At 35.1% G+C, this 26,535-nt stretch overlaps 1 protein-coding gene across 1 annotated transcript in view; it reads left to right on the forward strand.

Annotated features, from left to right (window-relative positions):
* The window catches only part of LOC126204134 (RIMS-binding protein 2-like), a 243,362-nt gene extending 235,305 nt beyond the window's left edge, over positions 1 to 8,057 (forward strand). Inside the window, exon 5 of the mRNA XM_049938547.1 lies at positions 7,876 to 8,057. Within this exon, the coding sequence (XP_049794504.1) occupies positions 7,876 to 7,931 (56 nt within the window). The 3' untranslated portion in view covers positions 7,932 to 8,057. The remainder of the gene's footprint in view (positions 1 to 7,875) is intronic.
* The last annotated feature ends 18,478 nt before the right edge of the window (positions 8,058 to 26,535 follow it).

Below are 26,535 nucleotides of genomic sequence, written 5' to 3' on the forward strand. Positions count from 1 at the left end.
ATTAAATTAATCCACATCCAATAATCAATTTTCATTGTTTTCAAGAATTTTGATAGATAGAGGTAAGTGTGTCACATGAAAAATGTTCTAATATTCATAAACTGATTTTATTTTCAAATGTAGCAACCCTGTTGTAGCTTAAAACACTCTTCACATCCCTTAATACACAAGTGCTGTTGATCTTTGTAATAATGAATTTCACATCCATCACTAAAGGTAACTGAGACATCAAATCTATAGGAAATTCAGATAAGCAAATTTGAGAGAACTGAGAGACATGTGTAAATAAATTGAAAAAGCTTGTCATAAAACTGAGAAAGAGACACTCTTGACAGAATTAAATAAGTGTATGGAATAAACTTAACATAAATGTGAAATTGTTACAATTGTTTTGAGGGAACAACAGATAGAATCTTTTATCAGTGAGTATAACATATAAACTTGTGTGTTTATTGTCTTTAATGTATCATAGTCAATCATTTACGTTTCTTGTATAATTTCCCCCCCCCCCCCCCCCTCCCCCGGACCTATTACATCCTACAAAATGAGTCATCTGTTTTTTAGTTCTGTTCACATTCCTCATATTTTAATATTTTTTAGACTCATTGTATTTGATCAGTTTTATTAAACAATGTTATTCTGTGATGAAGACTAATATATATTCAACTATCTCAGAGCAACATCCCTCTGCTGTGGCTCTTTAGATTTCACATCATATTACACTGTACATGTCACATTATCATAGCCACAAAATTTTATCCTTTTCTATTTTAGTTGCCCCTACATATTGTGCCACGAAACATTTCTCAAAAGTACTAATCTTGTTGAAGAGGTGTGTTTCAAGTAAACAGTCACTGTCATTTATTATTTGCATCTGCAGCTTTTATATCCTGTAACATGTAGTAATTTGTATGCCAGTGGGTGAATAATGTACACGTTCATTTTAAATTCTTTCATATTTCATTTTGAGATGGTACTCTGAATGAATTGTATAATAATTTGTTCATTATTTAAGATTCATGCTGAAGGACTTTTAATAGTAACTGTTTTGTAATGCACAGTACCATTCTTCCAGTGTCTCCTGCTGGAAATCGTTGAGCATTTTTGTAATGCTCATTCACTATTCAATACCATGATGAATCAGACAGGTTGCTTCATTTATCTGAAAAGTAAAAGTTATTGAGGCCAATATCATCCAGTTTTGGTCAGACTGTCTTCTTGTTTGATTTCTTGAGTATCAATTTTGGGTTGCTGTGTTTGGAAGTGATGTGTGATCTCTGTCAATTTGAGTAGGAAAACAAAAGTGTTACCTACTCTACAGGTATAAGTAGTAACTCAACAGCAGATAAGAGGGTGGAAAGTATAAGTGTGCTGAAATATTAATTTCCTTCTAACAACAACAGTGAATGGCAGGAGCAGAGGAAAGGCATAACATAGTTGACTTGTAGGTAATTTCCTTTGTCATGTGGAAATGATTCAATATAAAACATTTATTTTAACATTTAGCATCACTCCGCAAAATGTGCCAGTCCAAAGCACAGACGCTACACTCCTCCATTCAGCTGCATTGGTCACCTGTGTCCCAGAGTGCAAACCACTGGAGTGTGTGATCGGAGGTCGATGTCTTTGAGGAGCAATGATGCCGGGGTATTGTATACAAGGGATTGGTGCAAGTAATGGCAGGAGGCTATGTGGTCAGCCGTAGCATGAGGTGGTGAAGGTGTCGTGTTTGTTGTAGGCAGGCAGGGTGAGTACAATGTCACTAATTGGTTGAGCATGTTAGGCCAGATGACTGATTAGCAAAACAAACTTCAAATAGTCATCCACAATGCCCAGAGCAGGAAAGACACATTCAGTTGTCACAAACCACAGTGTCACTTGGTCAGGACAGAAATACAAAATTTTAGGATGAGGTGTGGGATGATGCCAAGCTGTATGGTCCAGTGACACACATAATGTGAGGTCCGAATAATAAGGTACAACTGGGGCCACCAGTGGCATCCACAGCTTGGTTGTACACTCAGAATGGTGTCAACACTGCACAATGGTTGAGTGTGTGAGAGAGTTGTGTTAAACAACTGCAAACAGGGTGTGGTAGGTGCAGAAGATGTGTTTAACACGATATCTGTCCACACAAGCACCGAATGCAGGGCATGTCACTTGATGAGTGCAGAAAGGCAGAATTTTAGGTTGAGAAGCAGGAAGGCGCTGTGCTGTATGGTCCAGTGACACATGTATTGTGGGGTGTGAATATTAAAACTGGTGCTGCTGGCAGCATCCACATTTTGTGATGGCACTCAACATTGCATCGACATTGCACAACAGTTGAGCACACAAAATGGCTGTTTTGAATGGCTCAGTCGCAGCACAGCATTTTCTGAAGAGGTGGTCGGGATGATATCTATCTGCACAATCTCTGGCTGAATGCATGGTATCGTTAATACTCATCTTAGTAGATTCAGAGTACAATTTCACTAATAATGGCTCCATTGGTGATCATTGTTGCCTTGCACACTGTCTTGTGAAGCAATATTTACATTAACATATTGTTTGCTTTTGCACACTATGTGCTATTGAAGACAATGCAAACACTGAGAAGCAACAGTTCTTGATGAAATCAGAGTAATGGAGCTGTCTGAAATGATAGATGAACCAAGTTTCATGTCCAGTGGCTGTATTGCTAATAGACAATAAAGTGACTTGACCCAAAATTTCGCAGTTATCATAGCAATCACTGCATTCAGGGTCACCACTAGTTTCCTTCATATAATGGAATTTAGTGCACCAATCAACAGAAAATCCAGTGTGGAATAATGACAATATTATGAAAAGGACAGATTGCTCCTCACCATATAGTGAAGATGTTGAGTCGCAGACAGGCACAACTAAAAGAGTGCTAAACAAGTAAGCTTTTGGCCAAATAACTTCTTCTGCAGTATACAACACACACACATTCACGCAAACACACCCTACATACATGTGTCCAGTCTGTGGCCAGTAACTGTCTCTCACAACAGCCAGAGACAGTGGTCATGTGTGTGTGAGTTGTGTTTGCATGAATATGTGTGTGTGTGTGTGTGTCTTTTTGTTGTGCCTGTCTGAAACTCAACATCTCTACTTTACGGTGAATAGCAATCTGCCCTTTTCATAATATTGCCTGAGTAATTTTCCAGTACTATGCAAAACATGGGTGTTTCAGTATAAAATGTTTATTTGAGACTGCACAGTACAAAAGCTTCCATCATATAGCATCACTCAGCAAGAACTGACAATCTAAAGAACAGATGCTTCACTCTTCTGCTTGGCTGCGATGGTCTGCATGTTAATTCACTCAGTGTCCACTCAGACAGTTTATTGTGGTGACCATGCCACTGGAAAATCTATCCTTAATATTTGTCTGTCTTCTGCCATTCTTTATATCATTTTTGTATGTCATAATTATGCATTTAACTATTAAAGGCATTCCATGCAGATTTCCAAGCAGCATAACATTTCATTAGCTTCTCCCCCCCTCCCCCCTCTCCCTTCAAAGGAAAAGTAACTATTTTGTGGGAGGTATAGTAATGTATGATATAAAATACCTCTGAGAAAAATCGAACTGTGATCATTCTCTTTATCAATTCCTTATACTGCTGGGATTAAGTGGCATCTGGATATCTGTCTTCCCAATTTAGAAATAAAGTGAAGAATTTTTAAAAAATGCTTTCTTCTTGTTGATTTCAGTACTGGGTACTCTCCTGTTTCTCATATGCCATCATATGAGACCATATCTAGTAAGATTTCATAAATGTGTTTTGATGTGTTCCCAGAAATCCACATGTCAGTGTGATCTGAACAATTCTCATCCTTTCTTCTAGCTGATCCCGGACGTGATACTATCACATTTTTCTCATATTGTTGGTCCTCAGACTATGAAAAAATTAATGTAATTGCTTAAGAAATCTAATAGCAAATACAAATACAAATAACAGTTTCAGAGTGTACATAAATTGCTGTTTCGACTTAGTGGAAGTTTGGCATGACAGTGTAGTTAACAACAATGTAAATAAGTAATTATAAGAATTGGTATCCAGAAAAGGTGTTCCAAGAGAGCAGAGAACAGAGGGGTAGGTAAGTTTATGTAAATATGGATCAAGAGAGACAGAAATTGGAGGAGATAAATTGAATGCAAATGATTACTGATTCATGCTTGTTTCCTTGCAATGTATGATTGATCTTGATTATTTCCTTTAAATATTTATAAAATAAATAAAACCACTGGAATTTTGTATGTATTCATTTCTTCTTATTAACCCATCTTTCTCTGGTGCTGTAAGTCCTCTGCCTCGGGGAATAATGAAACTAAATTCAATTATTGTGTTCATACATGTTTTCTTTTTTTCAGTTTTAAGTACTGTAATCCAGTTTTGGAATTTAATATTCAAGAAGTACTGTTCTTCCCGTAATAATGAGTCTATGAGTAATGCCTGTAATGCAAAAACTTCACTTCTGTTTAGTACTCAGTCCTATTTCTTAAGGAGTTTTTAGTTCTATCATGTATGTTTCCTTTTTGTACGAAGGCCACAGTTGTGTATGCTTAATAATGCCTGTTACATCTATTAAAAAGACATGGTTTTAAGTGAGGTTTGAAATGAACTATTGCATCTAAACATTTGGGAACAGAGAGACATACCTTCCCCATTCATTTGTGAATGTTTGACTGTAGTTTTAAAATTATACCTCATACTACCAGAAAGGGAAAAATGTAGAAACAACCTGAAAATATTATTTGTTGACATTCCAAATCCTTCCCATTTAATCTCCATGTTTTGCTTCACTATGAGTGCTGAACTTAAACTATAAATAATCCATTGCTTCAGCTTTCAGTGAGAGTTACTGGTAGAAAAGACAGTAAATTAGAGATAATTGTTAATTTGTTATTTCATAAAGTACAATTCTGAAATCTCATTTTGATCTCTAGTTTAGGTTGAGCACTTCTAAACCATTTTTTATTTGGAAATTTACCATAAATAATGCATGTACTATTTTTACTATGCTTTTAATAGCAGTATTAAAATTTTCAGTAACAAGCTTTTACTAAGATGTATTTCCACCTGAACAAACAACTGAAAATTATCAACATACTTTTTACTGTAGAACACGTTCTTCAAAATAAAAATATGTTCATTAATTTTACATTTAAGGAAAAGGTATTTTAAATGCATGCATCTTCCACAAAATTTATCATTTTGTTATATTTATTATATTAAAGGGATGGAGTTTTAATATGTTCTACATCACTCAGTAGGTAACAGTCAGATCAGGGTACTTGCTTATGAGTTAAACATAATAAATTTAAGCTTTCAATTAAATTCAAAATACTAAAAAATTAAAACTTAAATGTGTAAATCATAATTCAGTCAGTTTAACTCTCAGCAGACATATGGACATTAGGGATGTTTGGAAATAGACATGAAATTTAAATCTTAAATTAAGAAGGTTCCTTTTTTGGAAAGTAAGCATGAGGAAACACAAGGCTGAAACGTTTATTATTTCCGTTATTATTTTACATGCATCTTGCTGTCTCATTTATCTCATATCTACGAAGAAGGAACGTTTGCCTTCAAATGCTTGAGATTTACAGTCTGAGTTTGCACTTCGCTATATTATTACTTCCACCAAAAGTTACAGCAAATATTATCCAACCACTCAATTTTTAAGCATTTAATGAATAAATAAATATTACTAAACTATTTGATGTTTCAGTTTTCAGTGTGTTACAATAAGAATGTTCATAGAAGTTAGGTTGCTTTATAATTACAGCTACATGGTGATAAAAATAAGACACTTTGTTTCCTAATGACACATCATCAATGTATTCAATTTGCTATCTTTTAATTCTTCTTTATTTTGCATGAACTATACAAAACAGATAGATACTAACTGTGGGAAACAATGTCATTTTTTTCAATATACCTGAACTGACATCTCAGTAGCTTTGACTGTATGCATGAACAGTCAGTCATTAATATGGCAGGTCCCAGTTCTATCCACACAATAACTTTGTGCTCATCTAAAGTTAGCCATTCAGTTGGTTTCTGTAGCTCATCTTTTCTTCCATATCATTTCAGACAGAAAAAAATTTTAAGAGGAGACAAATGACTCTGAATCTGTCTTAGAGGCATAGTGGTATGTCCTTACAAATGATTGCATTAAGTAGGAGATCCATGTTTTGATCCAAGTCTAGCACGAATGTTTAACTATCACACAGATTAATTATCTCTTATGTATTACAAATATCTAAACATTACATCAAGTCTGCCAAATCATAGCAGGAACTGGTTATACATTGCTCAACTGTCTATAGAGTTGTATACGAAACATATGATTCAAACAGAACTTGGCATAAAATCATCATGTACATAATGTTGATTTAACTGTCATGATCTCACAGCTTTTTGAATAGAATTACTAGTTTCAGCTTTGCAATAGCCATCTAGAGACGCTACTAGAAAAGTAAAAGAAAGTACATTATTAGTTATTGCATTAAGAAATTAAGAACAAATGAAAAGGCATAACAAAACACAACATACATCTCATTCTGCTGCAGTGCAACAAGTAACATGTAAAAATAACATGAGTGAAACCTGCCGTGTTATAGATAGGATGCAAAGAAATTGTAGAGGTTGTTGATGTGTATCTAATGCACAAATAAGTATACAACGCAATTAAAAGGAAATTCATTTAAAAGTATATGTCTCTTTAAAATATTCTCAGTTATAAATAAGAAAGCAAGATATTTTAAAAACTGTTTAACAATATGAAAAATACAGTCGTCTTCTGACAATTTAAAATGGTCAGAATTTAACAAAATGTTCAAAAAACAAAAATCGATTACAGATATCATTCTAAAATTTAATACATTTTGAGGGTTCTAAAATTAGAACCTTTAGGCACATACATATTGTCCTGTTTCTCATATTCCTGATTATGTTTTGATTTGGACAATAAATAATGGAAGGAAGTAGTTTTGACAGTATTTCAATAAACTAAATAACAGGTAGCAGGATTTATAGGGGGAAGGTAGTGAAATGCATAGGTTACCAAATGGCACAGTATTTGTAGTTGTATGTAACTTTCTCATGGCTACAATTCTTGTTATGCTTTTCTGACCAGTTTAAACTGTCAGACAACCAATACATTTTTTGTATGAACATTTTTTAAAAGAGCTTGATTTCTTATATACAACTGAGAATAATTTAAGAACTGTACTTTTAAATGAATTTATTTTTAATTACTTTGTATAGTTATTTGTACAGTAGGCATGCATCAGTGACCTCTAGGTTCACTTTGCATCCAATGTGTAACTCATTGAAGCACACATGACAATTCTGACCTGTGTTATTTTTCATGTAATGACTCGTTACTGTGCAGCAAAATGAGAGGTATACTGTTTTTTTTTCTACAACTCCTGTCATTTGTTTTTGATTTTATAATGCAGTAGCTAGTAAAGTACTTTCTTTTAGTTTTATTGTAGAGTGTGAAGATGGTTATTACATATCTGAAACCAGCAATTCTATTCAAAAAGTGTGCTATAAGACAATTAATTTAAATGTTGTAGCAAATGATTAGATGTCCAGGACTGCATTTGTATTCTGTGAAGTACACAATGATTGGAAGGTTGTTATTATGTATTTAATTCAACATTACTTTTACTGAGAATAGGAGCAAAACTTTGGGCCAAAACAAAACTGGTTAGATTGTTCATCGTACATGAGCTAAATTTCCACTAATTTCTTCTGAAATGATATGAAAAAAGAGAAGCAAAGAAGCTGTTCAGGTGGAAATATATTTCAAAATAAACATATTGTACAGTAAATGGATACTTTACCACAGCAGGGTCAGAGGTCGAGAGGCGGCCCACTACCACCCCACGGTCGGAGAGGTGGTAGGGGGGGCGGAGACTGGGGCCCGCGCGGCCCCCCAGAGGAGGGGCACCACCAGTCACCGCAGCGGCCACAGCGCGGGCAAGAGGACCACCACCGTCAGCAGCCACAACACCAACAGCAGCAGCACCAACAGGCTTTGCAGCCGCTGTCGCAGCAGCCACCGCAGCAGCAGCCTCAGGGTCCGGCACAAGGACAGGGAGTGTCGGGCCCACAGCAGCAAGATGGGGGCCAGCAGGCACAGCAACAACCACCCCAGGCCAGCAGCCGACCACTGAAGGGCGTGCCCAGCGTCGTTCCGGACTTCGTCATCCCCAACAACAAGGAGTCACCCACCGCGCCCGTGTCGGGATCCAAGTTCCCGGAAGCGCCAAATCTCATGCAGAAATTCAGCGAGATGACAGGCGGCGCAGACGACATCATCTCCAAGGGCAAGGAGCTCATCTTCATGAAGTTTGGCCTCGGAAAATAGCACGCTTCTTCAGGCTCGGCCTACGCAACAAGTACCGTCGAACTGATCCCAGAGTGCGTGTTGCACGAGATGGTGACACTTCTGGTGCAGTGGTAGATGAAAATGTGAATTAACAAAATTTGAAGGAATTTGTTGTTTTGCTGCAGTTACATAAACATAGAGTTAACGTGGTGGACCACTGAGCCTCGTGGGCTCTGTTTTCATGTGACATTTGCAATGGAAGCCTTTCCAACCTGCAGTATTGTGAATCATTCAAAAGAAGTATATGTAAAAGATTCTGTACACATTGACTTCTGCATTAAATGTGGAGTATAATACTTTGGTGTTTCTGAAAACTGATGTGGTGGCTGTATAAACGATAGGACTTGTAGTGCTTGTCCCTCCCTCCTACATCTGGACTAAGCAAAGGTATCCAACAGTGGCCCTCTTAACGTTTTCTGTCATCTGGACTTCCATGGACCGCTTCAATGAGAGAAACCTGGAAGAATGGAGTGACTTTCTTTTTTTCTTCGCAACATTTAATCAAAGTGTCTACAAAATATTGGCAAAACTCATTTCTATTCTTGTACAATAAATAAATTATAAATGCTGCTGAGTTTCATTGGAGTTTTGTGCTCTATATTTTTAATTACATTTTATAGAATGTTGTCTTCTTTTGTTACTGCCATATGATATCCATTCTGTTTTTAATACAGAAGAAGACTGTTTTGAGAGTTGGTTGCACAAATAATCTTTTTCACAGTAATGGTATTTCGATAAACATCAGGATTTTACTACTGAAATTCTAGCATGTTCATTAGTTTAGACATTACATAAATGTAGGTGCAATTTTTTGTAACTGTTTAAGTTATTTCAGAGTATTATATTTTATAATTATTTTGGTAATGTAAGTATGGATCATTTGGTTTCTTTCATATATATACAAACAGTTCAAGCTGTTTGTATGGCCCACTCAGTGGTGTTAAGACAGTAGTATACTGATTAAATTTTACTTCTGGTTTCATCTTTTGTCTCTAGTGTCATAAGCAAGTGTATTTTATTTCATCTTGTCAGTGTATCAGGCAGTCTATGAACCACTTGAAATGAAAACAGACATTCTTCACACATGAAAAATGAAACATCACAATCTACACCAAACAGCTGTAGCTGTTCCATCCTATCTGGAAGAATGTCTGCTGTTTCTCTTTGTAGGAGTGAAGGAAAAGCTGCTAACATCTGCAGTGATTTTTGTTGTATAGCACTACCTCTAAAATCAATGTATTTGACTTAACTGATTACTTGACTTAAAAAATGTACAAATTTCTGGTTAACAAGACTTTTCGTAACATACATTGTGAATTGTATGAATCTTCTATACATACACATCATTAATATTTATCCTTGTTGATTTCTGTTAGAGATCTAATATTACATACACAGGAAGCATCTAGATGTGGGAGACGTGTACATGTTTGGTACTTGAAGACTGAGTGCATCAACATACTGGCGCATATACCTCAAACATTCCTAGTTATTTTGAGTGCATCAGCAGTTGTAGTGTAGCAGCTTTTTTTGTTTTTGCAGTTGTGAAAATTTTTCTCTCAGAATGCCAGTTATGTAAATGACTTAGAGATCATACCATAAATTTCGAAGTTCCTGTGCAAGCCCATTTGCATAAGTGGAAAATATCATAAACCATTTTGTTGTGCTTATGATATCATTACTTGATTATTCAAAATGTGGTGTTATTAAATCAAGACAAACAGCTCCACAGCAAATTATACAGGCTATCCTGTGTAGCTACAGATCCTAATCACCTTGGCAAGATTGCTTTTACACATCATACCCTATTAGGCATAAATTTTCTGTCTCTTTACCATTTCGAATCTGATAACTATTGACTGACCTTATAACTTATATCTGGTAGCACAGTTTGAAATAAGAATATCATTTTATACTCTTAAGCCAGTTAGAAACTTAAATATACATATTATCCACAACATACTGTATATATTGTTTATGCAAAATGCTATAGAACATATTTATTGTTGCACTTCATATCTGCAGTTAATACTTCAACTTTCGGGTCCAAGGATATATACATATATTTACATCCATTAAAAATATCTGTGGCCACATCTTCACTCAACACTCAGGCAGTAACTGACTAAAATTTATCACAAGAGGTGATTCACATATTGTTGATATATGTACAGTCTTCTGCTTTTACATTTTTCTGAGAACATTCTTGCCACATGAAGTCTTATTTGAACCATGACTTTAGGTTTTGTATTATGGTGTCAGTGTAACTTGTGGTATTGTGCATTTTTGTGTTGTGGGCAACACATATATTACACTGCATCTCTTTTCTGATTCTTGAAAAGCCACTGTCATAGCAGTGATAATGATAATATCACAAAGCACTGGTGCATAATCCATGTTGTTTTCAGAGGTAATTGTTTTGTTGCTGTAACATCAGTTTTCTGTATAGAGTCTTCATTTTAGACTTAGCAAATGCACATAAATAATGGGTGCATGGAAATTCAGTCTCATGTTGAGGTATTTTGTTAATGTCGTACTCATATTTCACTGAGTTTATGGAAAATGGAATAGTTCAAGGTTCTAAGGAACAAACATAATTTTATAGATTTTGAATTATCATAGAGGAAGACGTTCATAAGGTTAACAAACTTAGTAATTTAAAAATTGGAGTATGCATTAGACGTAAAAATTTGGATCAGTGTTCCTAAGGAAAAAAATATATGTTAACACTAGAGGCATGACTTACTGGGAACACAATAACTTATGTACACTATTAAGATAGCTGTGCTGTCTTCTGATCACTTATGTACACTTCACAAGAAGCCCACATGGAAACTTAATTTTTGTGTTGCGTACAGTTTATAAGCTCTTATTGTGAATAACATCATCTAGTTTCTATTCTTTCATCATTATGTTACTTTGAAATGGATATAATAAACATGTGAAGTACACTTGCCATCAGTAACATCCATCTTGTGTTTTGAAAATATAAACGTGCCAAAGTATTCCTGTGAGTTTCACATAAATGAGTACCAGAGATATTTGTGATAACAAAATTTTAATGTTAGTTGACATTTACTATTCAGAACTTACAGTTTTGAGTTGGACAGAAGGAGAGCCAGTGTTAAGCAGTTATGTACGAAATAAACAGAATGAAATGTGAATCAAGATGCAAAGTATTTCTTTTATTCATTACATTGATGGCATACGTAAAACATGAATGTAAATGAAAAGTAGTGGTATTTCCATGGATTTACAATTTTCGTTAAAAAATTTGCATGATCATTCTGTTAATTATGGGCTGGGATGCTGATGGGACCCTGAAGACATGTAGACAGTATAAATCTTAAGAGAGTCTGAAATTATTCCCTCAAACTATCTAATAAATTACAGAGGAACCGAATGCAATGAAACCACTGTAACATTTCATTTTCAAATACTAACAATGGTTAGAAGCATAGTAAATCAAAGTATGTGTAATATTTTGTGTTTAAAGACAGCCAATTTCATAAAAACTTTTAGCATTGACAGAAATGTGTCACAATACAACATATTAGATGGTATCTAGAAAGTGGTAACCTTTCTAATGTCATATCTTTCCTCTAAATATATGTACTTACATTCATGTTATTCCAGGCAGCATATCACAGTTAATTCTGTAACTGTTATTTCTAATGGAAACAGAATCTTGAACTGTTGTTTTTTCCACAGTAAGAAGTAAATAAGTCATTAAGCTGCTTAAAATATGTCCTGAATAGTGTTATGTTTGGTGTGTCTTGTGGTTTAGTTTATATGTGTACCAATATCTAATGCTCAAACAGAAAAAACTAAAAGAAATTCCAATGTTTACTTTTATTTATTCACAACGCTCTGGCTGAGAAACATACATTTGTTATTGACACCCAGATTTCATTTATAGGACATGAAAAATGATCTAATAGTCAGAATATAATGTTAGCATATGTCGGAACCGATGGGTTGCAATATCAGATATAGAAGTCAAGACAGAGCTAAAGATATTTGCACAGAATTAAGTCATTCATTAAAACTTTTGAGGAAATAGAACACTGAATGATGTGACATCGCTTAAGTTCTGCTATGGAAAATAAATAAACAAATGCACATATGTTATTTGTAGCTGGTGAAAATAGTAAATTACTGTAGTTAATAGTAATCTCGTTTTATATATATGTAGATGCACATACGGAATTTATGTCCAACAAAACTTCTAACTTGGGAGACATGAAAAAAGATTTTTGTTCTGTTTATACTAAATAATCCATTAAACATGCACTTTTAGGTAGTTACCTATACCAAGTTGATTATCAAATCTGTGTTCTGAATATTTCTTCATGGCTAACATTATAGCCATTCTGCTGAAATGGAAGTTGGGAAATCTAAGTCACTGCACAGAAACTTGCATTTCACAGGTGTATAATCACTACAAAATTCTCTGAACTGTTACTCACTATATTCCTGACACATTTTGAAGTTAATAATTGTCTACCAGGGTAAGTCGGACTGACAGCATTTTATTTCTATTGTTAGTTTTGTATTAGACACAGAGTTTATATTGGTATTAGCAGTTATTCATGCAATAATTACATAATTAAAACTTTAATTAAATTCTGACTGAAGTAATGATGAAATGTTAGGCAAATGGCATTAACCATTAAGCTTGCTCTATAAAGAAATGCAAGTATGGAGTGCAAAAGTGTGTAAAAAAGCTATTGCAACAAGCAACAAAATGGGTATGAGATGCATAGCAATGAATTCGAGATTTTGTGTGAACAAGTTAATGTATCTGTATTTTTGAGGATTTAATTTAAAATAACAACAAGTAGGTCGTATGAAAATAGTGATTTGTTATTTGTCAATAAGACTAAGTTCAGTGAAGGTAACAAAATACATATGCTGTACTAATTTTGGCTAAGCTGACTGTGTCATGAAAAGAAATCATTCTGTGCATCTGTAGAAAGAAAACCAATATTTTTATTCTCAGCGTATGTTAAAGGATTGAGTGCAGCATTGTTACTTATAGAGACAGTTAAAACACTTGTTTTCTTAAGAATGAATGTCTTTGTGACAGCACACAGGTAAAACACTGCTGAAAGTGAAAGCTTCAATACATTTGAAAACGGCATGTAGTAGACCTCTGAATGCCACTGGAAATAGGGGAGTGGCTAAGTATTGCCATATCAATAAGAAGTTCACATCTAGCAATTTTGAAGCGGTAACAATAAGATAAAGAATAGCAACACATTTATCAGCCCCCAAATAAAATTAAGTGTGTGTAACACTTTGAAACAGGACTGCTGAATTTAAAACATAAACTGCTGTGGCTTTGATTACTGTGTCTTAGTTTTGTCAATCATGTTATATGAATGTGTCTAATGACCTATTGATTTTAAAATAATATTCAACATATCATATGTTTCCTAGTCTCATACTTTCATGAGTCTACAAATATGCTATAAAAAGAAGTTTTCATCTTATTAATGGCTGCAATTCTGTAATCACTCATGAGCCACACTTACCCAAGTCAAATTATAAAACTGATGTAAACTAAAATACAGATGTTTAAATGGTATTACAGTGCATATAACTGAAAAAACTGGTTTACTTACATCATATTCTCACTGCAGATGATGAAAGTGCAAGTGTAATCAGTGAAATAAATTTAAGCTCATAATAAGAACATGTTTCATAATATGATTACATGTCTGTTTGGCCAGATTAATGCTATTCCTGATTCCTTCATTACAATTACATATAAATTATTTGAAACAGTAGTGAAATGCCGTGCATGTAAATCTCTAACAGAATTCAAATATTGGAATAAGTAATTTTAAAAAATTAAAAATGACAAATTATTGATTCAGAACTGTTTTTTACTCAGCAAGTTTCTTCGTTTTTGTTGTAATCGCAAATCTTACTTATCCAAATGTTCTTAATTTCCATTTCAGATGCAAAAAACTGTGAACTAGGCTTTAAATGATCATACTTTCACATTGAAATAATAATGCAAAAATGATTGTGAGCAATTAGCAGAGCTTTGGAATTCATATCATACCCCAATATATTTGTATACATGATGGTATTAGATATGTAACATACAAACTTTTGTGAGGTTGTATATTCCCAGTTATTAAAAGAGAAGTCAGCATCTGAAGTGTAGAAAAAGAACTTCAGAATTGAAAACTATAATGGATGAGTAGAAAGGAGACTAAATAATAATTAATGAAGATGTTAAAGAAGGGGATGCAGGAAATTAAAGGGAAAAAGTAGAAAGTGAATTACATGTTTGCCATACTTATAACACTCAGAAATGTTCTTGAAGACAAGCAGTCTTAGGTTACTTGACTAACGTGTCAGACTGCGATGTATACACTTAACATTACGTATGACATATTTCTCATTGATGTTATAACAATAGGTATCCAGTTCTATGATATTAACCAGAAAGGTAATAACTTGGATATAATAATTTTGGCATATACTTGCAGTTCTCTATAGCTATGCATATGAACCTTGATCCTTGAAATATTTGGTTCCTATTCAATAATTTTCTCCCACAATCTACCTAAACATTATAATGGTCCTCTTCTGTGCTAGTTCTTTCCTATTTTTTTGTTCATTTGTGCTCTACAAATCGTAAATACAATAACTTATTTTAAAAGCTCAACAGTTTGTTAACAGCATCTTTGTATGTCATGTGAGTATTATATTTTGTCTGTTTGTTTATGAATTCAAAAGTAGTATCTCATTTAGATATTGATTGTTTTGTATATTTTAATTTTGTACATTCCATAATCTAGTAATTCTTTTCTGGGTATAATTCATGTAGAGTACATTTCAGAAATGAATAGTTAATTTTAAATTTTACAATGGACATTTCATCCATTTTCAGCAAAACAAATAAAACATCAGAATTACTTCTTGTAACTTTTTAATATGGAGGATAAGTTTACAAACAGATAAAAACTTTCTATTATAACTTCATGATATTTCATACTGATGAATCACCTGCTAAATGCTTTATGAAATAAAGTATTCAATCATATATTCTTAAATGCTTGTAAGTCAAGAGAATTTTGAGTAATCATAGCATTGACACATGTATGCCAATGATCTTAACTCTCATTCCTGATGCCATATATCTACTACCAATACTGCTGTCAATAAAACTTGGACATCTTGACAAAACATGAAATCTAGGTAGTCTTATAATATTATTCAAATAAAAAACAGTGGGGCCACAGATTATATAACTGCTTTACAGGTAAGATTAACATCTGTAGATTTTGTTTAAAAAATGTATCTAATGTATAAACTCTCATGGTGCCTTGTAAACAGTGATAATGCCTTTATTGTATTCAAAATAGTTTTTCACTGCAAAACACACATTTAAAAATTCAAATACCAAAATTAATGCAAAACATTAAGTATGTTATCAGTGTAGTATTTTTTTTAGAGAACTAGATCTCATTACTTTCACAGAAGGATCTCTATTAGTTATTATATTTGTTTAAACTCTCAATCCTTCCACTCCTCTGGTGCAGCATTTGTATTTTATTACATTATAAATGTAGAAACAGATTTTCTTAATTAATAAGAAACTGAATAACCATTTGGATATTGATTATTATATCATATTTTTAAAGGTGTTGTCACTGTCTGCAGAGTCCAGATTAAGAGCCAAACAATTTTCGAAAACAATGTCAAAATGATTAAATTGTCTAATAATGTAACATGTGAGTCTTACATTCTTGTGCTGTTCAGTTCTGAACTTTCATGTGCCTTTCTTTGTAACACAAATTGCATCTGTAATCAACTCATATACTTGTAGATGTATGTGCTCCTCCTTTGTGGTTGGTAGTTAAATGAGGAGAAATACTCATATGGTGCAGAGAATAACTAGAAAGAAATGATAAAGTCATGTTTTGTCATTACACTTTTTAAAAAGCCTGTGGTGAAAGCCAAAAAATTATTGTGAATGCTGGCATTCATTTAAAACTGTTGATTGGAAATAAATACTACCTTCTGTTTCTGTTTGCAAAGATGACGTATGTATGTTATAATATTTATTTTATTAAATGGCGAATGTGCTGTATGTTTGTTCATTCCTCAGGATAAAAGTGGAAAAGCTTAATCATTCTTATGTAAAATTGTCCTTAACATTTTTAATAAATGTTAAGAAAATTACAGTTTTAATTATTTTCAAATAAAAACCTATTTCCATGACAAGCACTAATGACAAAATTTAATATCATTTTAAAGTATCGGTAACTATGACACTCATACACTTACATAAATTTTCATCTGCAGCAGTAGTCTAGATACATGTAGTGTCACCCATTTCCTGCAGTACATAAACTAGTGCAGACTATGAAAACATTGATGGAACCACAGAAAAAGTACTATTTCAAAAGTCCAGAAAGCTAAGTTTGTGCTAGAGATTAGATTAGATTAGATTAATACTAGTTCCATGGATCATGAATACGATATTTCGTAATGATGTGGAACGAGTCAAATTTTCCAATACATGACATAATTAGGTTAATTTAACAACATACTTAAGTTAATGTAACAACTTTATTTTTTTTCTTAATATAAATGCAGCAAAAAGGACTTTGTTCTTAGTATAAATTTTCTTTGTGGGGTACAACAGTCAGTATCATGCTTAACAAGAAATCAAGAAAGCTGTATGATGATTTTGTGTAGAATAAATTCTGCAGATTAGATCTGACAAGAATGGTGATACATAATGGCTCAACATAACTGCAGAAAAAAGTTCATAAGAGAAACACAGGTATCTCTCTTTCCTTCCTTTTTGTAAAAATTCTGGTGTACTTACACAACGAAATTAGTTTTAGAGAGTAAAATGATTTTCTTCTGTGTGTCAGTCACTGTCATGTTACAAAAGTGATTATATGTATTGTTACTTCAAAATTTCCTTTTCAGAATTTAAAGAGGCACACTTAAGATACCTTTTTAGACCAATATGTTGCTACTGACTAGGTCATGTAACACCAAGTTTTGTCATAATTGTCTCTCGAGTATTTCAATAAAATGTAGGAGACCTAAGCTTTAAGTACAAGGGTTGAATGAAAAGCAGTGCCTCCACCTTCATTAATTGAGTTTGGATGGGAGTATGTTAATAAATCAAATGCAGATATAATACTTAGAATGTGATCTTTAATCACCAGTATTAACTTTTCCACATAATCACCAGCCAATTGGATACATTTTTGCCAACGATGAACACATTTAGTCAACACACTGTTTCCACAACCACAGTCTCACAGTTCTCTCAACGTCTTCATCAGAAGCCTAATGATGTCCCCACAGATCGTCTTTCATTATCGGGAACAGATGGGAATCAGATGGTGCTAAATCTGGACTGTATGGAGACTGCCATACTGTGGTGAGATTCTGCTGTGGCGGCACGTTAAGTGTGTGGTTTGGCATTGTCATGTTGCAGGAAGACATTTCTCTTTTCCTTTCGAACCCTTGTTAGCCATCATTTCAGAGTTTGCATCATTGTGATGCAATGCTTGGAATTTATTGTTGTTCCACAATCAACAAAATCAACAGGATAACACTATTTGCATCCCAGAACACAGTGGCTGTGATTTTTCCAGCTGAGGGCTGCGTCTTGAATTTCTTTTTCTGTGTTGATATTCCGTAGACTGACGTTTCATCTCCAGGTTGTAAAGGAGCACCTACATTTCATCTCCTGTTGCAACTGAATGGAGAAAGGTGTCACCTTCATTCTCGTAATGCGAGAGGAGTTCCTGTCAAATTTAAAGTCTGTTTGCTTTCATTTCAGGAGTCAGCATCCAGGGTACCCATCGTGCACGGATCGTCTGATAGCCAAGCAAAGGAATAATGTGAGCCACACATTCTTGTGAAATGCTGATTGTGCTTGCAGTTTCTCTCTGAGTGATACGATGATCCTCCTAAATCAATCTGTCAACATTTTGCTTTTGAAACTCAGTGGTTGCTGTCACAGGTCGTCCAACTCTTTGTTTGTCATGCAGGTCAGATGTTCCCGCTTCAACATCTTCCAACTTACTCACCCAATGACACACGGTACTCACATCAACACAATCACCATAAATTGTTTTCATTCTCTGATGAATCTCCTTTGGGGTGACACCTTCTGCTGTCAAGAATTCAATGACTGCACGTTGCTTAAATCACATTGACAGACCGTCTACACAGGGTTCCATACTTTACACTGTAACAACACAACTGTTCAATGCTAAGGCTTCCTTCCAACTGGAGCTGTAGAGAAGAGGCTACGGAACAAGCCAGTACCTGCTGCATACCAATGCTGTCAACTGTTGAAGAGTTACGAAGGTGAAGGCATTAAATTTTAGTCAATCCTCTTAATATCGTTCTGTGCAACATCATAGTTAGGTTCCTTTGTTCCTTTGCATGTATATATGAAACTTCACTAGGTTTTCTTGAATTATTTAAATCAGAATAATGTGCAGCTGAATGGTGGAAACATTCGTAAATTACACTTTAACAGTAGGATTGGTTTGTTTCATGAGTACATTGTACCCACATAATCTGCTTGGGACAAAAACAAAATTACAAGGAGACAGAATTACAGTTGCATCTGTTTTGACTAATGAATCTGCTACCACTTACTTCTTCCAGGGTTTCCTGGGCTACTTCATCCAGGATTTCCCTTCCTGCTGCATCTCTAGAGAGCACACAAAAATCTCCCACACAATATTTTAAAAAATTGAAAAAAGAAACACATCCCTCCTCCTGCTTCCTCACCCCCTCTTTTTCAGCCAATACCATCCAGGACTCAAATGCCTCCAAACACTGAAATGAGATCATCTCTCCTGGATATCCTCAGTGCACCACTCAATGTCACCTTCCGACACCCTCCAACCTCTGCAACATACTTGTCAGTGTCCCAGACTCTTGTCCATACCCTATGATTCCTATGCCTGCAATTTTTCCTATTGTAAAAGTTCCTCCATGCACTACCACTTATTTAGGCCCACCGATATTAAATCCTACGTCAAAAGCAGAGTAACATGTGAAAGCACACATGCCATTTACCAACTATCATTTGTTCACTGCACAGTGTTTTATATAGAAAAGACTGCCACTAAACTGGTTAAGTGTATGAATGAGTAAAGAAGAAGTTTCCACATTCAGGACAAGGAGAAACCAGTTACTGTGCATGCTCTACACTCTGCATTACAACTCAAGAGGCTTGAGTGCTTCCTGCACCACACAGATTATTATAAGATATCCTTCTGCTGCCACCATCTTGGACTTAGCATTAAAACACAACATCCTTAATGTTTACCACCATTTTCTGTATCACTTTTTACTATTGTACATTCATCAACCCTAACTCCCTCCCCATACATTCCTACCTACATATACAGCCTTATAATAATATCTACCGATAACTATGCTTCACTATACCTATATCTACCTGCTTCCTTCCCTATTCCTACCTACCTCTGTCCTTATATCCATCTACCTATATCTACCAATTCATATAGCTGCCTACCTGCACCTATACCCACCTTGTATATACCTTCCTATAACTACATCTGCCAATACCTACATACCTACTCCTCCCCTTCTCTCTCTACCCCCCTCCCCTCCCCCGCTCTCATTCCCATGCTCAGCGAGTAGTATATATTCAAGAATTTTGACCTTTTTATATCTTCCTCCTCATTATTCATGGTCTCTACTGTAGCCAATACCTGCTATTTGTCATACTTTGTTTCAGTGTGTCACATTGTAATTTAAACCATTAATTAAAGTGCTGATAACACATATTTGCTGGGCATAGTCCCTCAACATCTAGCATTTGTGTTTACTGTCAAATCTGACATATTGTCTTATTCTGGAAAAAAATTACAGTCAATTATGGTACAATAAATTGTATTGTCCATTTATACTGCACATGTTTTTAAATATTATGACTGGCTTTGGTTCAATTGAGCCATCTCCAGATCTGTACTTGAGAGGATGCAGTTCCTAATCTGCATACTGTCATCCTTATTTAGGTTTCTACGATTTCCTTAAATAATAAATTGGTTTCTACCATAAGCTCATGGCTGACTACCTGCCTCATCCTTCATAAACTAGTCCTATAAGTATATCAATTTCTCTATACATGAAATATATTTGTTTGTTCTTAAACTGTAATATGCTGAGGTATCCAATAGTCCTATCAAAGTGACCTAACAGATGAATGAAACTACTGCAACTACTACTACTATTACTACTACTACTATCACTACCCCTGGTCATAATGGGGTAACAATAATAAGACTTCATTGGATTAGCATGTCTCAGAAGAAACATTGATAATTTTATTTAGAATATCAGAGGCCTTTTTTGGGTTTAAAAGATGGTTTGTGTAAGTGGTAGATTGGGTACATCTGCTAGGTGTATATACAAGAAACTGTTATCACTCATTGTCATAATAACATGCCCCACCAACCTACATCTGATTTTCATTACAAACTTAGTTATATATTCCACTCCAGTTTGTTCCCTGATCCATTTATTGCCCTCTCTCTTAGTGATTCCCAATATGTGTCTCACAACTACTTACTGAATAACCCTCATTTTTTAAAATTTTTCTTGCACTGAAAGTCCACCTCTCACTGCCATAAGTTAAAACTGGTAACGGACATTAACTGTAAACTGTATATTATAATTAGTTTCCAGGCCTAGTTTCAAACTTGTTGTATTAAATTCTTCAGATAGCTCTAGAAATTTATCTCCTCTAGAGGCAATCGGCAAAACAAATGTGCTTCAGACATATTCCATCAACTCATAGTCAATAATAATAATAATAACAATACATGGAATGGTTCATTGTGTATATACAAAAACAGGAAAAGTTACAATTCTTGATACAAAGCCCTCCTTTGTTGCCTTACATCTTGTAGATCTATGTAACGATTTTGCATGGGAAGATGTGTCATCAAACTGAAAAAATTTATATTTTCTTCTGTTGAGTTTAATGAACTGCAAAAGTAGTGGAGGCAGATGAGAAGCCTGAGCTGCATTTGAAGTGAACAGTTTTTAAATGTGACACACATTTCACCATTTCAAAAGTAATTAATGTAACAGCAGCTGTAATTTGTAAAGGATAGCAATGTTAAAAACTTCTTATACCTTTTTGTCTTGTTGAAATTGATGCTGTTGGCATTTTGAAGTGGCAATAAGCTAAAACTGGCCAGAAATGTATGTATGGCACTAAAGTACATCTGTATATCGAAAGATACTGACAGCCTATGGTAGGCATTTAAAATTTTTCAAGGACTCTCTGTAAAGGAATGAGGGAAAATTAGGGTTTAAGAGTACATCGACAACAAGGACATCACCCTCCCATCAATAGGTAAACAAAATATTGAAAAGAACGAATTATTGTAGGTAGTCTTGCACTGAACTATCACTTTTCCTGTCACATAACAGTGAAACATAATAGTGCTAATAAATATCAAAAAGAAATTCAAACAGGAGTATAACAGTGTGATGGTCAAAGTTTAGTACGTAAAGCCTGTAAAATTACTTTATTGAGTGATAGCCAAGGTCGTAATGTTTCAAGTTACCTTAATTAAAACGTAAATCTTGTGTGTCTGGGGTGTGTGTATCCTTCAGCAGAAGCCAAGGATGTCTTGCAAAACACTAACAAAAAGACTTCTGAAGCTGATGTCGTCGTAATTATGACTGGAACAAATGACATAACGAAAAACAACAGCGCAAACTTAATAAAAGGTTTAAGAAGCACATTACCAAGTATCACATCAAAAAAAGTGTTTGTTGTCGATGTTCCATTTAGATATGATCTTACAAAACGATCCTGCGTAAATCGCGAGGTATTGGACGTAAACAAACGGGTATATCACCTGTGTTCAAAATTCAAAAATACCACAATCATTAAAGCTAGCGAGTTTGACAGGAAGTGCTATACACAACAAGGATTCCACCTCAGCAACCAAGGAAGAAGATTAATCTCAAAACTGATTACCAAAACTGTGAGTAAAGAAATGGCCACCTTAACAGTAATACCGCTGGACCAGGGAAACCTGTAAAACCTGCTGGTCTGTCTGGCAAAATATTAACAGATATCCTCCAGCAGGATCAAAATAACCTTCAAAACCATTCACTCTGAGTCCAGGAAACTAGATGTATCCAAACGTTGTCAAAATGGGGCCTGGCTACCAGCAATAGACTTACAAACAACTCAAGATATCAGCTGTATAGAAGTGCCCTTAAGAAGACAATCTGAACCCTCATCTTTACTGCCCAGGGTTAGCAAAAATAGTCTTATGTTCTTACATATTAATATACAATCTTTAAGAAAGAAGTTGGAAGAATTGCAGTACTGGTTAGAAACTTCCAACTGTGGTATACTTAGTGTAAATGAGCACTGGCTGTATTCATCAGAAATTGACCTCAATATTCCATTTGGTTACTCCTTAGCTAGTAGTTACTGCAGATCAACAATTGGACATGGGGGTGTTGCAATATACAGGGTGATTCAAAAAGAATACCACAACTTTAGGAATTTAAAACTCTGCAACGACAAAAGGCAGAGCTAAGCACTATCTGTCGGCGAATTAAGGGAGCTATAAAGTTTCATTTAGTTGTACATTTGTTCGCTTGAGGCGCTGTTGACTAGGCGTCAGCGTCAGTTGATGCTAAGATGGCGACCACTCAACAGAAAGCTTTTTGTGTTATTGAGAACGGCAGAAATGAATCGACGACAGTTGTTCAGCGTGCATTTTGAACGAAGTATGGTGTTAAACCTCCTGATAGGTGGTGTATTAAACATTGGTATAAACAGTTTACAGAGAATGGGTGTTTGTGCAAAGGGAAAAGTTCTGGACGGCCGAGAACGAGTGATGAAAATGTAGCTCGCATCCAGCAAGCATTTGTTCGCAGCCCAGGAAAATCGACTCACAGAGCTAGCAGAGAGCTGCAAATTCCACAATCAACTGTATGGAGAGTCCTACGAAAAAGGTTAGTTATGAAACCTGAACGTCAACTACCCGAGGCGATGGATCGGCCGCCAGGCAGCCCGTGACAGAGCACTTCATCACTGGCCTCCAAGAAGCCCTGATCTCACCCCCTGCGATTTTTTCTTATGGGGGTATGTTAAGGATATGGTGTTTCGGGCACCTCTCCCAGCCACCATTGATGATTTGAAACGAGAAATAACAGCAGCTATCCAAACTGTTACGCCTGATATGCTACAGAGAGTGTGGAACGAGTTGGAGTATCGGGTTGATATTGCTCGAGTGTCTGGAGGGGGCCATATTGAACATCTCTGAACTTGTTTTTGAGTGAAAAAAAAAACCTTTTTAAATACTCTTTGTAATGATGTATAACAGAAGGTTATATTATGTTTCGTTCATTAAATACACATTTTTAAAGTTGTGGTATTCTTTTTGAATCACCCTGTATATTAAGCATAGACTAAAGCTACAATACTTTACTATTGATGTCACAAACCTGTGTATAGACACCATCTTTGAGGCTGCAGTTGTACATATACCTAAACATAATATTATATGTAAAAACAAAGATGATGTGACTTACCGAACGAAAGCACTGGCAGGTCGATAGACACACAAACAAACACAAACACACACACAAAATTCAAGCTTTCGCAACAAAATGTTACCTCATCAGGAAAGAGGGGAAGGAGAGGGAAAGACGAAAGGATGTGGGTTTTAAGGGAGAGGGTAAGGAGTCATTCCAATCCCGGGAGCGGAAAGACCTACCCTAGGGGGAAAAAAGGACAGGTATACACTTGCACACACGCACATATCCATCCACACATATACAGACACAAGCAGACATATATGATATATATGTGTGTCTATCGACCTGCCTGAGAGCTTTTGATATATATGTCTGCTTGTGTCTGTATATGTGTGGATGGATATGTGCGTGTGTGCGAGTGTATACCTGTCCTTTTTTCCCCCTAGGGTAGGTCTTTCCACTCCCGGGATTGGAATGACTCCTTACCCTCTCCCTTAAAACCCACATCATTTCGTCTTTCCCTCTCCTTCCCCTCTTTCCTGATGAGGCAACAGTTTGTTGCGAAAGCTTGAATTTTGTGTGTGTGTTTGTGTTTGTTTGTGTGTCTATCGACCTGCCAGCGCTTTCGTTCGGTAAGTCAAATCATCTTTGTTTTTACATATATTTTTCCCACGTGGAATGTTTCCCTCTATTATATATATAAACATAATATTATTGTTGCATCTGTATATCGCACACCATCTTCTAATGAATATGAATTTATGGTAAATTTAAAAAAACTGTTAGTCTTACTAACTAAGCCTAAATATAAATACCAAAGAATCTTAATTTTTAGTGATATTAATATTGATATCAGGGTACAGAGTCATATCATATTGGAATTCTTGGATAGCCTGAGAGCTTTTGATTGCTATTGTCTAAATGATAAGCCTACAAGATATAATGCATGCTTAGACAATATAATAAGTAATATCCATGAAAATAATGTTGAAATTGGAGTAGTGAAGTTAGGCCTAGCTGACCATGATGGCCTATGGATTACAGTTCCAGTCAGCATTCCAGATGAACAACACAAAACTGTTAGACCTATGAATGAATGCAACATAAGAGAGTTTAGAACTAGATTAAGGTCAGTTAACTGGAATGACATCTTATACAAAGATATGTGTGTGAATAACACAAGCAAATTATTTATAGAGGAAATTGCAAGCATATTTGATGAGTGTTGTCCCAGATTAGTAAAAAGACAGAATAATAACCAAGCTCATAAACCACAGAGACTAAATAATTGGTTTATACCATACCTCAATAGCATCAGGATTATGCTTCTTATGTTTAAGGACAGATCTCATAACAGCAACGGGTACAAAGAGATGTACATTAGAATAAGAAAAATTTATAGATCTGAAATAAGTTTGGCATAACGTAGGGCGAATGATAACTATATTCTTAAATCCAGAAACAGCTGTAAAGCTGCCTGGGAAGTAATTAAAAGTGAAATAAATAGACCAACAACTCAACTAGCTATATCTATAGCCCCAGATATCTAAAACTCACACTTTGTTAACTTCAATTTACAACAAGATTTGTCTCCCCTCAATGCCATGCTTGATGCTAAAACTCTTTTAGGTTCAAATAAGTATGTAGTCCATAAATTCTGCTGGGCAACAGTAACTGAAAATGATGTTAGCAAAGCAATAGGCAAACTAAGTAGTTCCAGAGCAGAGGACTTCTATGGTCTGTCAAACTTTGTCATAAAGAAGATATCAAGTGATTTTCTGCCCCCTCTAACCACTCTCATTAACCATATATTACAGCAAGGGATTTTCCCCGACTGTTTGAAAATAGCAGTTACTATTCCCATATTTAAGAAAGGAGATAAATCAAATCCAAGTAACTATCGCCCTATCTCATTAATCCCAATAATATCTAAAATAATCGAAGACTGTGTTCACCAACAAATGAATCACTATTTTGAGAGGAATAATTTGTTAAGTAACTCACAGTATGGATTCAGGTCTAAACTAACCACAGTTAAAGCAGTTGAAAATATTGTTAGTGATATATATGATGGCTTTGAAAATAAATTAATCTCATGTGCTACTCTCCTAGACCTGAGTAAAGCATTTGACACTGTGTCTCATAGTACTTTGATCATGAAATTAAGACACTACGGCATGGAAGAGGACACCCTGAAATTATTAGAATCCTACTTAAGCAACATAGTACAATTTGTTAGTGTAAATGGGCAGCTGTCAAACCCACAAACAATAAAAAGAGGTGTGCCACAGGGCTCCTGTTTGTAGTGTATGTTAATGATATGCCACAGTATTTACCCTGTAAAACAGTCCTCTATGCAGACGATACAACTTTTATCAATTCAGGACAGACTCTTGAACCTGTACGAGAAAAAAATAATATAATATTTGAAAAATTGGTTTAGTGCAAACTCCCTATTCATAAATGAAACAAAAACTGAGGAAATATTCTTTTCCCCCAAGGTAAGTCTTTCCGCTCCCGGGATTGGAATGACTCCTTACACTCTCCCTTAAAACCCACATC

The sequence above is a fragment of the Schistocerca nitens genome, chromosome 9, assembly GCF_023898315.1.
Source record: "Schistocerca nitens isolate TAMUIC-IGC-003100 chromosome 9, iqSchNite1.1, whole genome shotgun sequence".
NCBI classification, from domain to species: Eukaryota; Metazoa; Arthropoda; class Insecta; order Orthoptera; family Acrididae; genus Schistocerca; species Schistocerca nitens.